Raw genomic sequence first — 12,850 nt, 5'->3', positions numbered from 1 at the left:
CTTTGGGATGAAAACCTTTTTCTATAATTATTGGTAAATTGAGACTCATCCTCTTGAGATGATTTTGTAATATAGAGACTGATTAATTACAGCTCTCCAAGGCTGAAGAAGATACACTTTAATCAGTGAACCTGGGTGATCCAGTAAACTCGAAATGGATATGGTCCAGGACTGAAAACATTTGCTAGCAAATTACTTTTAAGAAATCCATTCCAGGTTTGGTGGATCAGCAAGGTTCACAGCTGAAACTGTATCTTCTCCAGTCTTTGAGAGCTTTAATTATTCAGGCCCATAATCTTAGGGACTTGGGCCACTTGAAAAGTTTTTGCTTGTTTTCCCTCCCATATATTAGAACAATCAGTAAACTGTTTGAGGAGTCAGTTTTTTTTAGATGACTGCATTTCATATTACTGTTCATTTATCCAATGTGGACTCCTATTTCTGCAGCCAGTAGACTTATAGCCTTTTTTAAAACAAAACCTATTAGATCTTTTTCTGTATTTCTTAACCCTTCCTAGATTAGATGACCAGGATACTATAACTTTGCCTCTTTAGCCTGTGGGCCCATAGATGTATGCCAACTATGTTATCTATCAGCCATTTGTTTTCCATTATTTTTTAGTTATTATCAATAGTTAGTCTCCTCCAATAAACAAAGAGAATTAGATATAAAAAATGCGTGTAACAGGAGAATATTGTTGTCTTTTTAAGCTAATCAGAATCCATATATTTTCATTTTCAGCAGACTGCAAACATGTAAGTTGGAACATAAATAGTTGCTGTAAACTTACAGATCCATTATTCATTTTATTTGGGTTTATTTAACTATTTAAGAAAATACTAAAACCAATACACTGAAATTTTGTAAACATTGGAGCTGTAAAATAAGTTAAAAAAACAAAATGTAAGTGTACCTCTGTGAAACGGACATTAATTCCTGTTGTTTCTACCATGTGAAGGAAAGACGACAGGTGATGAGAACTTAGAATTATGTACACAGGAACCATTCTTCGTGTGGCTGCTTCATGCAAGTCTAGGAAAATATCTGGATCTGTGAAAATGTCCATGACAATTGCAATCACCTGGAAAGTAACAAATACATACTGTGACAATATCCTACTTACAGTACATAGCTAGTGTTATAAGATGTCACAGACATCAGTGAACATACAGTATGCACATCGTGGGACCCTTTATTGCCGTGATTGTCATTGTTAAACTGGCCGGGTCTGCTCTAACCAGTATGGTTTATTGAATTCAGTCCCTTCCTTTCTTACAAGGCACAAACATTTACAGTTGCCTGATCATTCATTAAAAAAAATATTTTAATCTTTTTTTTAATTTTAAAAATCCCAGCATAAACAGTAGCACCCAAACTTGGAACATTATAAATATTGAGTGAATATGCGCATTTCTTTTGTAGGAAGAAACTCTGCATTATTTATCAGAATCCTCTTGAGTGTATCATACATAATTTAATATTATTATACGTGTAATATTATTTTTTTACTGTTACTGTATAAAAAAGTAGTACCTATGGGTATAGTTTAATGTATTGCTATAATGTATTTACTGAGTAAGGAGAGTTAAATGATAATTAGTTATACACAATAATTTCTCACTAGATTATCTGCCTTAATAAACATAATAAAATAATTTAAACACAGGTTTTTTGTTATCCTTTATTTATCAGAAAATTTAGACTGGTTTATATATGTGACCCCAAATTGTTGCAAGTTATTTAATGTAGGTGCAGGTCTGAGAATTTTTTAACAAAGAAAACATAACCTAGGTTATAACTGTCAATATAAGCGGAAGATTCTTTAGAGCTTCTACTGTGAACAATACATGGTCAATACCCAGATCTTAACCATATTCAAAGAATAAATAAACTGAATCTTTTAATTACACTGTATTTTTTTTTAATTTATTGCACCAACATATTCATCACCTATTTTTTCAAATTTGCCTATCTGCCTTCTTCTGTCTTTTAAAACAGTCTTTAATTGCAATGGTAACCTTTTTGCACAGGCTAACAATAATAAGAAGAATATTCTTATGAAAATCCAATCATTCAAGTCCATGCCTAGGAGTAGCAAGGAAAAGTACAGCTGAGGCGGAGTGCTGGAAACGCCAGATGTGGCCAATGTGGGCTAAATCTTATGAGTGGCCAGCCGCTGAAACTCCCTCTTCATTGAAATAGCACCGCTAGTAAAATTCCTGGCATTACTTGCGTCTATAAAACAGTCCAATGCTGGGCCACGCATAGGCAGAGAGCCCGCTGGCCTATAGACATGAGTGATGCCAGGAATTGTAGTAGCAGTGCTATTACAATACAGCGGTGGGCCAGCTGCAATTCATATTTAGGATTCCCTTGAGGCCCAAATAAACAGGGGGTTGGGGGCCAGATTATGCCCCTGGGCCAGAGTTTGACACCCCTGTCCTAAATTGTAAGCTCCTCGGAGCAGGGTCCTCTTCTCCTCCTATGTTACTGTCTGTCATTTGCAACCTCTATTTATGTACAGCGCTTCGTAATATGTTGGTGCTTTATAAATCCTGTTTATTATTATTAACAATAATATTGATAAAAATTCAGGCTAAGGTATGATAATTAACTAGAGCATGGATCATAGCCAGGAGATTAGACAGTCCTATATACTCATTAGCCATAACACCCAGATTTGACCATCAAAATGTGGTCCTGGTCAAATTACTTGTTCTGCCTATTGTATCCCTTGGCAGGTTTTATGGTAAGAAAACAATCAATTTTTATTCACTTCAGTTATTGGAGGTGCTGTGGCTGATTGGTGCAAAAAGTATGAACAGATAAAAAGAAGAGGTTGTGTTTACCAGTGGTTGACAATTAAGTTCAGAATTTTGGATTACCAGGTATTTACCATAAAGGTGGAATTAAACTACAAGGTAACCCCAGGCTCTGGCCCATAGGCTAGCTTTGCTAGTAATTGTGATAGGCTAGGTAACAGAATTAAAGTGATTAATGATGAATTAGGTCAGAACCAAGACTTAACTGCGCAGCATGGGATCATAGATGGTTAAAATGTTGTTCACCTTTAGCTGTATCCTTGTGAATATCCACAATGTATAAATGAAGGTAAGCTTATAAATAATGACTTATAGGCTTCAACATGATGACTAATAGTTGCTGGGAGCTTGACAGCCACCCTGAGCTTTGTATTTGTCTGTTGTATCCTATGTTTTGCCAAACCCTGATAAGCCTATAGTCATGACCTGTACCTGTTACCTTTTCTAGTTGTAAAAAACACTTAGCAATATATATATAAATATTTCATCTCACAAACATTACAGCATTCCCCCTTGTTCATCCTGAAGGACTGCAACATATTTGTGCAGGAATCATCTGGGGTTTGCATGTATTTCCTAAACTGAGATGCTGGCTCAGGGATTCATTGGTTATCCTGATACGTGTGCAGCCCTTGCTGCAGCTTCTCACGTTGTCACCTGCTGCAAGGTTACAATGTCATACCCTGGTTACTGAGTTACATTGTTAGTCACAACGGTAGCGAGGTTGTGGTGCAATAACCGCATCCTTCAGCCAGGGAATGCGGCTGTTCACTGCCGCCAGCTGTCACATGTTCAGACGCTGGTTCTTTTTGAACCAATTCTGCCATTGGAGATGCAGGAAATTGCACAATGAATAGGCGGGTGTGGACTTACCCTAAGGAAATGCTTTCTTGTGCCTGCAGTAGACTGATGACATCATCCCAGTCACTGAAGCAAAAGGGTGACATTTTAAAAATAGAGGAATGCATTATTTTAAAAATGATACTGTTGCACATTATAATGACTCAGGATTTATTTATGCAGACTTGTAAGATTAGTAAAAAATGACTATTGTAGCAACTAGGTGCAATAAGTGGGTGCTGGGAAGTCATTCAGCCCCAGCAGGGTAAGCTAGGATATGCCAGGTATCCCATCTCTCTACACTGACCTGGGGATGCAATCATGGCAATCATTCAGGTAAGAATGTTTTTTGTAATAAAGCCCTGCCTGGTCCCAAATTTTGAAAACGGAACTTTAGTTCCGCTTTAAGGATTTAGTCTGTTAACGATCTTTGATGACATACTGGTGAAATCTGCCTTTTAGGTGAAAGGTGAAATGGTTTGATTCAAGGTAAATAGTGCAACAGGTGATTAAATAAAGTACACTTTACTTGTCTAATGATGACTGACAATGGGGGGTTTCAGCCAAATTTCTCAGGATCCTTCCTGGTCTATTACACACACAACAAAATGATTATTATCATCACAACATTATGATTTCTCCACCTATTCTACATGAAGAGCTGGAATGCAGGTAGATCATGTTGTGTACATTTATCAAACACAATAAAACAGTTTTTACAGTAACAGGTTAACCAATGTTAAGCACAGAAGGTGAGACTGTTTGAATTGTCCTACTATGGCAAGAAATGTCAACAGTGGTTTTGTACTAATATACTGCAAACACACGGATAGTTCAAGTGTTTTTCTTTACTGCAAGTCATCTATGCACATGTGATATCCAAACAAACCTTGCCCCTTCCCCCTGCAAAGGCACATACTAGTGTGATGTTGTATTTTAGTTATGTCCAACCTGTTTTGCTGGAATCCCAAAATGGTCAAAGCACTGATAAACCCAATAGGAGGAGCCCTCTCATCTTGTATTCTTTCAGGGGAAGCTTTGGAGGTGTCTTGCCAGTACCTCACCCCTAAAAAAATGGGGCCCAGCATAGCATCCCCAGAGAAGAAGAAGGCGGCAGCCTCCTTATCCGAATGGGGACAGGTGAGTGTATTTAAAAAATTGCGATCAGGCAGGTAAAATTATTTAAGTACCTACCTGATAACAATTTTTTATGTAAGGGTTTACTTCCACTTAAAGGTAAATTCCCATTTATGTACTTTGAAGTTAGTGGAGAATAATAAACATTTGTATATCACAGCTTATGCTTTATTAATGTGCCAGGATTATCGATACCATACCACTGCCTTATAACCGGGGCCCTAGAGAAGGATAATTGACTAAAGCTGAGCCAACAGTGCCCTATCAGAAAATGGTCTCAAGGAAAAACAGGGCAATGTTGTAATTTTGTTCTTTAGTCATGCTTCATTTGTGTTTTTCATTTGCATGCATTGCAAACTGTAATGTAGATCATTTTTTTTTGCCTGAGGTTTAATTAATCCTAGGGACAGGTACAAATGTTTTTGCTACTAGGGGTCATTCGCCTAATGCATTATGAACTATGATAACTTTTTTCTGATGTCTTTAAGACAGCATTGCTAGAAATCAATTTGTGATAGATAATGACACATTAAAACCAAATTTGCACCTTACAGACCCATAGACTACTACTGGACCTCTCCATCATTAGGACACAGCACCATAGAGGTCTAAAGGGGAAACCAATGTGCAGGTGCACCAAGGACCAAAAAGATTTGCAGCATGGTATGTAGACAAAGCCAGGACTGTAGGATTGACATAAGTCTTTCTCTGTGCCGGGCTTGCCAGTTTATGGCATAAATATGCTTATTTGTCCCCTGAACTATGCTGGGTTATTGAAAGATCTGTGGTAAGGAAGATCCTTAGGCGGTTGGACCTTCTCACAACAATCCTATGTCTGAGGTTTGCCTTACACAACTGTATTTGTTATGTGCTGACATTACACACATTGTACATTTTCACAAAGATGGTCACCTGATCCGAGTTCACTCTCAACACTCTTGTGTTTACACAGCAGTTTTTCTTGGAATGGGACTCATAATGAAATCATGGTGCCTGCTTTTGTTTTGTTTTTGATGATATCAGTCACGGAAAACAAAAAACACAAAGGAGATATAATTAAAGATAATGTAATAATAATCCATGCAGGACTTGTTTTATTATCAGAAGATCTGGGAGTCATGCCATTATTCATGTGTTACTGTTTTTATGATTATCCAGCCCTTGTTCAAAGTTTTCTCAGGACATCACAAAATATGACTCAAGGGCCAAACTGATGGATGGCAGGGCCATATTTGCCAATGAGTAGGACAGTGGGGCAATAAAGAGCAGCAACAAAGTGCATTGTTTGCAATGACTATTTTTACATTTATTTGGTCTTGTCTAACCACTTTTAGAATCATGTCATCAATGAGATATTCAGAAAAAGAAAATAAAAAGATAACAGTCAGAGGCATACAGAGATTAAGCACTGACTTGATGTCCATATAGAAAAATATGATTAAAGCGAACCTTTCCATTCCCCAGTCATGTATACCCAGTGTGCTCCATAAATCAAGCATAATCTGCCCATCATTTGTTTTAAACTTACTTTTTATTTGCTGAAAATGTTCAACCTAAGCAAACACAATGACATTATTGGTATGCACATTGGAAATCAGTAGCTGAGTCAAGTCCTCATCTCAGTATCTATTCACACTCCATTTCTCTGGGGCAGTGATTGTGATTGTCACATGGAGGATAGAGGTAGCTTGAATATGCAAGCTGGACCTGGCAACCTGCATTCACATTCTGCTGTATTGGAGAAAATATAGTGCTACTTAGTGGTGGAATAACTGGGTCACTGGGGCCAGGCAGGACAGGAGTTTTTGTTCACTGATTATGCAGCGGGATGTTTATAAGCTCGATAGTTTACACATGGAGGTGTTTTCTGTAAATATTGCAACAGAAAGGCATGCTTACATTCATATCTAAACCTAAGAACAAATATTTTAATGATTGCACTGCACAGCTCTGTAGATGATTTGGCTGTGCTAGGGTGACAACACTAACCATGCTGTTTGCCATGAATCGGTGTTGTCACCCTTTGAAGTTCTAATTTAGTCTACAAACAACCCGTACTCTTTTCCATAACTAAGGCGAAAGAGTTTCTGTAGTCCTAAGAGATAGCTGGAAACAGCGTAAAGTCAAGTAAGTTGCTCCTGGACTCATAGCAAACTGCTGCTATGCCTCCAGGAGCAGGAGACCGCTCCACAGATCATTGTGTTTGCACTTGTTGCCCTTTAGATTTGCAGTGCATTTTTTCCTCCAGAGAAGGAAAAGCAATTGCATGACCAGAAGCAATATATCGCTTCCAAAATCTGTGCTGCAACCCTACCACAATGCAAAAACAACTGCGTGCAAACACCTGTACAATGTGGTTCCCAACCTTTCCAATACAATTGAATGCAGTGTAACACTGCAGTTACCTACAGGGGACTAACTTACTGTGCAGCAGCATTGCTAGGGTTTACATGCCCTTTACATCTGTCACAATGTAGCATCCTTATTAATTTTCTTTTACAATAATAGAAAATATGGGAGGCCCAAAGAAAAAGAAATGCATTTTGCCAGCTATATATTTTAGGGAGAATAACATATCTCTGTCTCTTGCCAAAAAAGAAGATCCATAGCCAACCTTACACATACTACTTGCAGTACCTGTAATTATTAACTACTATGAAAATATTTTAGTATCAACAGTACAGCAACATGGTCTGTGTATATAAGATATCCTTTGAAGTTCTTTAAAAGGGAAATATTTTCACCAGACATAATTATGCGTTTGGAAAGTGTTGTGTGCAAATTCCTACCACTTACCAGAAATCACTGTACAAACATATTCAATTCACATGAACCTATACCCTGCACCATCACCCTACTTTCTGTCTGATTTACCAGGTATGCTGATTCTTACCTACTACACCACAACATTGACTGGCAAGGAAGGAGACCCGATATTTCTGCACTGCATTTAAAACAGAACTACAGGGTTGCAAAAATTAATTTGCAATCATGTGGGATTTTTATTGCAGAATGGGCAAGTGGTATCCATACAATTTACTTACCTGCCGAAACCCCATCAGTTCTTGAAAAGAGTTAGGTAAAAATTTGCTGGGTATCCTGGCATCAACTCCAATGTGTATGCAACCCAACCAAAAGGAGCAGAAGATGGAATGGGGAAAGGTGTGTGTGTTTATAAAAATGCAATCAGGCAAATAAGGTTATTTTATTACAGAAGCACATTGTCTGTCCCTCAAGGACCTCCCTAATTGTAATTTGTAAAAGTAAGGGTTTAGTTCCGCTTTAAGTTTTCCACTTTGAAGCAATTTGAGGTCTTGTTCCTCCCCCATTGGATAACGACATTGAGGCAGCAGAAAAAAATCTATCATAGTAAATTTACTAAAGTAGTTTGTTGGCATACTAAAGTAGGCTGTTGACATAACAAAGTGAATTATCCTTTGCACATTTTACTGATGTAAGCGAATGAGGTGAAGCTATACAGTATGTCCTTTCTATAAGTCAATGTATAAGAACTGTAGTAGTGGTCAAAACACAAACATTTAATCTACCAAGGATAAGATTCTGTGCACCTGATATAGAAAACAGATTTAACTGGGAACAAATACACTTCTTTGTGAAAATCCACGCTAAGCTTATTTTGGGTGGGCACATTGGACCCTGTGTAGATCAGAGCCTACAGAACTAAATCCCAGATATATGAAATTACACAGAACTCACTGAATAATTCTGGAGGAAATTATCTTTGCAACTTTATATCTGTTGACTTATCTTTGTGTACTTTTTATTCAGATCATATGACTTAATCTAACATCTGTGAGGAAGGAACAGCAGGAGATTGTAACAAAGTCAGAGGTAGCTTCTATTGTTTGTGTTAAAGGAAACCAGTTATATTGGTCTCCTATCTTTATTTTAGTATGCATTTGCAACTTTTCACCACTGATAAATAGATAAAATGTTTTAGAGCATTTGAAAAACACAACCTTTAACAGGGAAAATTACCAATTACCAGTTTGAATGAGCTAAATACCTGACATGGACATCAAAACAAACGCTGTTCAAAGTCTTACAGTCCATTGTCTTTATAACACCATGCTGCGTAGAATGGATTTCTTTGGGGAAAGCAGTAGTCTTCCTGCAGAGATCTAACACGCACATAATATATGGATTATAGGTATATCTTATGGTTCCCAATGATAGAAGAAATGAAGAACTAGCAGGGGCAGACTGGATCAGACCAATGCTTCCATACACAGAGCAAAGGTTCTGCAGCATGCGGACAGGTATCAAGCTTTTCTACTGAAAATGTGGATGTATTCCAAAGAAAGCAAACTATAAAACTTTACACATCTTTTGTGTTGATGCACCTGGAATGTATTTACCTGATCTAAACTGAAGCATTCAGTTGGCCTTTAAAGGATCATCAAAGGAATGATAATGTCAGACAAAGAGCTAGGCAGTTGAAACACAAGTCAATATTGTGTTTTTCTGTAAAAAGATATATAATTGAATCTCAATACACTAACCATAACTACTGTACTGTATGTTCTCATGTCATGAGTAGTGTGACACCACCTTTCAGAGCCTGCAGTCCTACGCACCTCTCGACCTCCTATTTATACCAGCACAACTGCTATGAACACTCTGAACTAGTTCCTTTAAATTAACACAGCTTCAAATCAAAACTGAATTTAACCGAAGGTCAGTTTTGGATTAAATTATTATTAATAAAATATTATAAATTGTATTTTAAAAAAGCAGCCCAGGCAATAAAAGGCAATACTCATCTTTAACCTGGAGTTAAATACATTCCAGAGCTGGTAAAACTACAATTCAAGGTTTGAGTAGAAAAGCCCTGCCAATATTAATCAGCAAAAACGTTTTTTTTCTTACATCAAAAGGTCCATGGTCAAACTCAGGGGACTCGGAACATTCTGTGAGTGAAAGCCCTGCTACCAAAATGGTCCCTCAAAATGACATTCTGAATTCAATGTGTAATTGTGCAGAAGGTGTTGCTAAAAACATAATGTAAGCACGGCACTATGAAGTATAGGCAAAATAAACAGTCAAAATAGAGAGCCATGTGTGCAGTATTGCAGGGTTGTTGTTAAATGGCTTGGAGAGGTAGAAAGCATGTACCCATAGATGTCTACATGCATGTTCCTGTAAATTAAATAGCACCCTAAAACCATCACCTAATAGTTGTTAGATTTTTCAATTCATTAAGAAAAACAATATTTTCATTCAATGATTGTTTCATACATCATCATTCAAATGTTGTGAATACACTGGGTTTTATGTAAGCCCAGGCGTATTTACACTCTTTTCAGAATTATTTGGAAACTTTGCAGTTGTTATGCACCCAGGAGCAGCAAACCACACAGCAGGTCAACATGTCCTTCCTCCAGAAAAGAAAAGCAAATGCACAGCCAGAAACAATGTCGCTTCCAGGAACCACACTGCAACCCCACCACAATGTAAATGCATGCAAACACTTGCACAAAGTTCTTCCTAACTGCTCTTAATGGGAGGAGTTTGGAGCACAGCTGATAATGCATTACATTACAAATCCTGAAAAAGGGCCTTAGATTTCTGTACAAGACCACCTATGTGAGTAATATGTTATATACAAAATTATGTACACAGATATATTCCTGTCTGTCTCTGTATGATCCTGTTGTTATATTTTAAATAACATAAAACCCCTCATAAATAACATAGCAAATTTAATGTGGATTATATAAATTGCCAGGTGATTTAACTTTCCAGGTTCACCAAAACTTTCCAGGTTCACCAAAACTTGAAATAATATTTTGGGTGGGCAGACCCTTTACATGAAATTGGTATAGCAAAAAACAAAGAACATAAGACTGAAGGAGAGGAATACCTTTGTGGCACTTTGTATGGCCCTTCTGATGACCACCTTTATATGTGGAGCATTATTTGAAGGAGGATGAGTGTAGACCTCAGCCCGTGTTATCCCTTTCCAGGTATCGCCATCTGGCCAGCCCAGGTCCAGCATGGGGGTTGGGACATCAGTTTTTCCAGGCCAGTAACTAATACTCAGGTCATCATCCAGCTCCGAGTCGTCCTCATACTCTATGTTTCCCAGCTGTGAATCCACTGCAGAGTTTGCTATGGAAACAACTTCTTCTTTGGACAGAAAGTGTCGCATTTCTTCATTTTTTAGGAAACTTTGAAAGTCATTTTCTCCAGAGCATATTAGCGTTTCCAAAGCAGCTCTTTGCTTTTCAGAGTAATAAAATTGGGGACTTGCTTCAGTGATGTCCACAAATTCCAAATCATCCTCCAGGCACTTGATCTGAGAGTTTGCCATCTTCAAAAAAATTGTTATCCCCAATTCTTATCTAAATTAAGAATTTAGGAACAATGTCTGGCGTGTCTGTTTCCTAGGACTGGGACAACCTTGTAGTTGTAACAAAAATATCTTCTACAATGATTGCAATGTGACATCTGCAAATAGACAAACAGTAATAAATTGTAATAACATAGTATACCATTTTTTTAATGGACACATAATAATTGTTTACTGTTAAACCAGACATAATAATACCAGCATTTTTCTAGCATTTTTCTGTGGAACTCAAGCCAGAAACCAAAACAAACTTCACGCATGCCCCAAGTGTCTTTGCTTATATTTAAATCTGAGGCCCCAGCAGAACAAGACAGGAATCCCAACAGCCACAGACAGTTTCTGCAGACATGTAGACATCAAAAATTATTTTTTCATGTATAACTAGTGTAAATAAATGACTAACTTGCCATCAGCCTTTTGCACTGCTTTACAAATAAACACGGACATGGAGTATAGAGTGAATCTAATTAGTATACTACTTATCCTTTATTGACCAATCAGCAGGTTAGCTTGGATTTTGACCCAGTGTTACCGAAATTGTGCCACTGCTGCTGTAGACATCAAGAATCTGGCGCTGTTTTATGCCAGAGTTCTACAGAATTTCAAACTTTGTAGCAGGCAAAAAAGTCACATACAGTATATGTGTTTTAACTACCTGTTTAGCTTATTCAATCTGTACCATTTACCAGAAATCAAGTCATTCTCTATGTTCTCTGCACACTTCAAGTCTATTTATGAACCTCTATGATTTCTCATGCCTTTGAGTTGCCATTATATGCCTTTTCTAGGCTTCCAAATATTTACTTCTTTGTATAACTGAAGTGAAAAACTTTTTTTATACTGATAGAAAAATGGCTAATTTAGATGAAATATGCCAAGAATCATGAGATGAAAAATGGATGGTGTGATCTAAATCTAAAAAAGCAAATAGAAATGGGAAGGTTTTACAAATCTGCCAATCATTGCCAACCATAGCCAGCATTAGAGTGCATGGTGAGACAGGCCAGCCATAGCCATTAGAGTGTGGCATGCAGGACCTTGTTCACTGGCTATCACATAAGCATGAGTTTGTATTTTATAGTATAAAGGCAACAGGGAATCTGCCACCAGACACCTACAAAAAATGTTAATAATGTTTTCAGGAGTTATTCTAAGACATGTCCTGGGCTGTCTGAAAGCCTGTGCTGTTGACCACAAACATAACCCTGTCATAAAAATAAATGCAGATATAACAGTTCAGAACCTTTTTTTCATCTTTTATTTTACTTTTATTCTGACTTTTTTCAAAATAATTCATTGAAGAGTGGTTGCTAATTAGGTTTCATGTCATCACTTCCATTTTTAACTCCATGATTTAAAAAAGTACCAGTGTTAAGCTACGTACACACGTCAGATTTTTATCGCCCGATAATCGGCATCAGCCAATTATCGGGCGAAAATCTGCCGTGTGTACAGTCGGTGTCGTCCATCGTCCGGACGACCGACCTGCCGGATCCACGGACGATGGACGACAGCCGATCCTAATGCAAGGGAAGGGGGAGAGCGCGCAGCAGGGTGCCGCTCTGTCGCTCTCCCCCTCCCCTCTCCATAGAGCATGAACGGTGCTGTATGTACAGCACCGTTCATGCATCGTGCACTCCCTTGTCGTTGGAAAGGATCGTGAAAGATCCTTTCCAA

The 12,850-nt window shown here is 37.8% G+C and overlaps 1 protein-coding gene across 1 annotated transcript in view; it reads right to left on the bottom strand.

Moving 5' to 3' along the window:
* Positions 1-12,850, bottom strand: part of FAM83E (family with sequence similarity 83 member E) — a 34,148-nt gene that overhangs the window by 14,110 nt on the left and 7,188 nt on the right. The window contains exons 2-3 of the mRNA XM_072427275.1: positions 10,685-11,271; positions 915-1,082 (exon numbers count right to left, since the gene is read on the bottom strand). Of these exons, the coding sequence (XP_072283376.1) occupies positions 915-1,082; positions 10,685-11,134 (618 nt within the window). The 5' untranslated portion in view covers positions 11,135-11,271. The remainder of the gene's footprint in view (positions 1-914; positions 1,083-10,684; positions 11,272-12,850) is intronic.

The sequence above is a fragment of the Pyxicephalus adspersus genome, chromosome 11 (genome assembly GCF_032062135.1).
Source record: "Pyxicephalus adspersus chromosome 11, UCB_Pads_2.0, whole genome shotgun sequence".
In the NCBI taxonomy this organism is placed as follows: domain Eukaryota; kingdom Metazoa; phylum Chordata; class Amphibia; order Anura; family Pyxicephalidae; genus Pyxicephalus; species Pyxicephalus adspersus.
This window is presented reverse-complemented; position numbering and strand designations above follow the sequence as displayed.